Here is a 4,133-nt window from a genome sequence, read left to right as displayed (position 1 = left end):
CATCACCAATCACAATACCATCACGCGCTCACTCGCTCACTCACTCACTCACTCTTGATCTCACTTGCCGATCCTGCGGCCAACTAGCGGAAAAACGGATGGAGGGGGTAGTCCAAGGTCCTCTTTTATATTGTACACGGGGCTTCTCGGTAGCTGGGAAAGGTGAAAATGCCCCTTTTACGCTGCGCTCGGTAATGCTCTCGGCTTTGACAGGAGGAGCGGAGGAGCGAGCTCGTCGGGGCATTTCCAAGGCTTCCTCCGAGCATTGCGGCGCGTGTTTGCTTGTCCGAATTTTGCATACGCGGAAATCCATTTTAACCTTAACTTTGGCAGTTTAAAGGTCGGTTGTGCTTGGGGCTGTGCGCATGCCGAAACTTTCCGAGTACTACGATTCAGTGTGTCCGAGAAGTGTCGATTTAATACAAAGACGGCAAATGACGAGGGTGATTCATACGTTTTTTGCAGAGTTGCGAGATGATGATAACGATTCGGGAATTTCGAGACTAAATTATCGTATTTATGATTAGGCTCCTAATGGGTTAGTTGAGATTAGCATTTAGCTGCCGTAAGTATCTGAAAAATCGATGAATTTAAAGAGACGGATTTCATCGCTATTCTTGTTGGCTATTTCCGCATTTATTTTATCTTTTCTTAATTCTTATTTTGTCCAACAAGCTTTATTAATCAAGACCGTCCAAAGCATTATATACGGTTTAAAACTTTCATTAAGCGCTAATTATAATTATCTAAAAATTTTAAATAATGGGATAACTTTTGTGTATTTGTAGGAAAGAATAAAATAATTACAGAGGCTACTGTACATGCAAAAGAGTGGTCGCGCAGACAACACCTCTAATTTTCATTGGATCTTCTGAGAGGAAGACCAGGGATTCCAAGAGTTGGAAAATTATTCAATCCAACATGTATAGTATGAACTATATTGGCAAGTTTATCAGCAATTTTCGGGACTTTTACAATGAAATTAATGCTGCGACGCTGACTGGAGCCATCGACGTTGTGGTTATACAACAACCCAATGGATCCTTTACTTGCTCGCCATTTCACGTGCGCTTTGGAAAGCTTGGCGTACTACGTTCTAGAGAGAAAGTGGTAGGTTCTATAAGTTAAAAGGAATTACCTTAATATGGATCGATGTCGACAGAAGGTGTGACTGCTATGCCTATAAGTGTATTTCCATGCACGCGATAAGCACACTGGACATACACAAGCTTTTACAAGCGCAGTATTAAAAAATTACAAGCCATATATAAATTGCAAATTCCTTGTAGGATTCTTTCAAATATCAATGTTTCTTTAAAGTAAGAGTAAGAAAATAGTTAAATGTGACGAGAAAGATTTTAATGTGAAACTCGAGGCAGAATGATTAAGTTTTTATATTATACTTAAAAAAAGATTGTATAAATTTTGAATTTGTCTTGTAACTAATTGTAATTGTAAAAAGAATGTTAAATATTTGATTGAAATTGACATTAATTCTTTACTGTCGTGCATAATAGTTGAAATGAATATTAATATGTTCAATTTAATAATCCATAGGTTGATATTGAAATAAATTCAGAGTCAAGGCAGATTCACATGAAACTCGGTGATTCTGGCGAAGCTTTTTTCGTAGAGGAAGTACAAGGATTCAATGGCAATTGCAGCGATACTGAAATTCCTCCACATTTAGCATGTTCACCTATTCCTAACGATGACGATTGTTTTCCTAACAACAGAAGGTAAAGCTTTCTACGGAATTCTTACGCATTATAGTTGTAAATTGTACTTGTGTTTGATTATTTCATTCCTTGACTTTTCTTTAGCTAATATATTATCTAAATGCACAAGGGGTTTTTTAACCTATTGAATATCATTGCATAAGACATAATTGTATATATTTATAGATTTATAGATAAAGGCATTTATAGATTATATATTATGAACGATTCAATTGACAATGTTATAATAAACCTAAATACAATTGTATTGAATAAGAATTTTAATAAATTACCTTTTTTAATAAAGTCACATTATTTGTCAACGTTACAGATTCAATGTTCTTTCCGATTTACCTCACGAGCAACATGAAAAAATACTTAGAGACTCCGTTATGTCTATCGAACGTGAAAAGTGGGAACAAATGTCAGCTCTGCCACCTAACGAAAGAGAAAACTTCTTGATCGAGCATTTTTCTGATCTGCCACTAGAGCAAAGAGAAAAATGGCTGCAAATAGCTTCCTTAACATCAGAGGAAAGAGATAAAATATTTCACGAATATTATGGCACTATTTCGACAGTACAGAAGCAACAAATGATAAGCGAGCAGTATTCAGCTCTCAAGACAGAGGATAAAGAGAGACTTTTTAAAGAAAATTTTCCTGAACTGCCAGCAGACCAGAGACAACGATTTGAGGAAGCATTATTGACTGATTGGAAGCGGAAGGATCATCCGTACTCTCCAAAAAAAGTAAATATCGCATAAACTTGTTCTGAAATTTCTGCTAAAGTATTTATTTAATACACTTTTTTATTATTCATCAACTTATTATTCCATACGTACATAATATTTTGTAAAAAAATTATTAAAAAAAATTCTATCCGATACATTAGATAGTTTTCTTTGCTTAACAAAAAAAGAAACTCGATTAGATATGTGAAGTAAATGGCAATATTTTATTATCTCAATTTTTTCATAGTTAAATCGAGAAGAAATTATTGATAACGAAGATGAAGAGATTGAAGAGGAAGAAGATAACGACGATGAAGATAAAGAAAAATGTTCACGGTTCAATGTCGACGAAGAGATCTTTGATATGGATATCATAAATCAAGATGATAAACTAAAAGCACCTGCTGTTGCAAATCCGAAATCTTTCGTAGCGGTTACTTCATCGGAGAGAATACGCAAAATTAGTGTTGTGAAAAATGATTTTCGACCGATCGTGGAAAACCTTAATAACGATCCGTACGAGGAGAAGGAAAAACTTGTAAATGAATCTGTAGATATTCATATGCCCTTATCATCCTCTTCATCATCATCTTCTGCTAAAAGAAATTCAAAAGATGAATCCACGGCGGACGAGACAAAAATTGGTAGTAATACTTCAAAGAGGAAGCGGAAGAGAAAGAGCCTGTTGAAAAGAAAAACTGCGCAGAGAAAAATTAGTAATGCTATGTACAATACTTCAGAATCTTGTAATAGTGATCAAAATAAAATATCTCAAGGAATTTGTATACCTGATACCGAGAAACATCATATTATTGATCCTGTAAGTACTCAAATTATCATTATATTAATTTAATAATTATTATTATGATTACCTGAAATTTGCGAATGTTTACAGGAAGCAAAAACTGTGTTGCAAAATGAGATAATAGACACTGCTAAAGACGATGATCTAAATAAATTAAACGTAATCCATGCATCAACTGATTTTCATTTCTTTAGTGACACCGAAGTCACAACAAAGTACGTAAATTATTTTTCTTTCCATCAAAATCGTTGTATTGTAAACAACTTTCCCTTATAATTTTCAAATGTAAAACAATTAATATAATAATTGTCATTAATTAGGGACAAAGGCTCGAGACCCAATTCACCAGTGCAATCTGATACTGAATTTGAAGTGCAAAAAATAACACAAGAGAGTAAGGTTGGGGAGGAGGAAAAGTCTCATGGACAAAGCTGGCGATGGGGTGAATTGCCAAGTCCACCACACGATGGATCTCTGGTTGCTCATGGACTTCCATTAAATACCGTCGATGCGTCTAATCCCAACATTGAAAGTTAGTATCTTGTAATGTAACGTTTATTCAAAAGATAATCGACTTCAATTTAAATTAATTTTGTCATTTCTGGTCCTATATAATCAGGTAAATGTTTAACATTTCATTTTACAATCTGAAATAGTGTTTATTTAAATTTTTTTTTTCTCTTCTTTCTGGCCTTTTTTTTCTTCATTATAAATAAATACTTTTATTGAATTATACAATAATACTATGGACACTATAATATTGTATGTAAATTTTTATTATTTGTTATGTTAAATTGAATATATGTCTAAAGTATTTAAAATTAAACTTTTTAAAAAAAAAAAAAAAAAAAAAAAATTTTTATAAAATTGCGTAAAAAC

At 33.5% G+C, this 4,133-nt stretch overlaps 1 protein-coding gene across 5 annotated transcripts in view; it reads left to right on the top strand.

Moving 5' to 3' along the window:
* The window catches only part of Lpin (phosphatidate phosphatase LPIN), a 25,729-nt gene that overhangs the window by 13,647 nt on the left and 7,949 nt on the right, over window positions 1-4,133 (top strand). For all 5 annotated transcript variants that reach the window (XM_011500742.1, XM_011500745.1, XM_011500743.1 and 2 more), the window contains exons 2-7: window positions 789-1,110; window positions 1,558-1,739; window positions 2,050-2,467; window positions 2,697-3,269; window positions 3,345-3,469; window positions 3,575-3,786. In XM_011500742.1, the coding sequence (XP_011499044.1) occupies window positions 922-1,110; window positions 1,558-1,739; window positions 2,050-2,467; window positions 2,697-3,269; window positions 3,345-3,469; window positions 3,575-3,786 (1,699 nt within the window). In that variant the 5' untranslated portion in view covers window positions 789-921. The remainder of the gene's footprint in view (window positions 1-788; window positions 1,111-1,557; window positions 1,740-2,049; window positions 2,468-2,696; window positions 3,270-3,344; window positions 3,470-3,574; window positions 3,787-4,133) is intronic.

The sequence above is a fragment of the Ceratosolen solmsi genome, unplaced genomic scaffold, assembly GCF_000503995.2.
Source record: "Ceratosolen solmsi marchali unplaced genomic scaffold, CerSol_1.0 scaffold27, whole genome shotgun sequence".
Taxonomy (NCBI): Eukaryota; Metazoa; Arthropoda; class Insecta; order Hymenoptera; family Agaonidae; genus Ceratosolen; species Ceratosolen solmsi.
The sequence above is the reverse complement of the archived record's forward strand: the minus strand, read 5'-3'. Positions and strand labels throughout refer to the sequence as shown.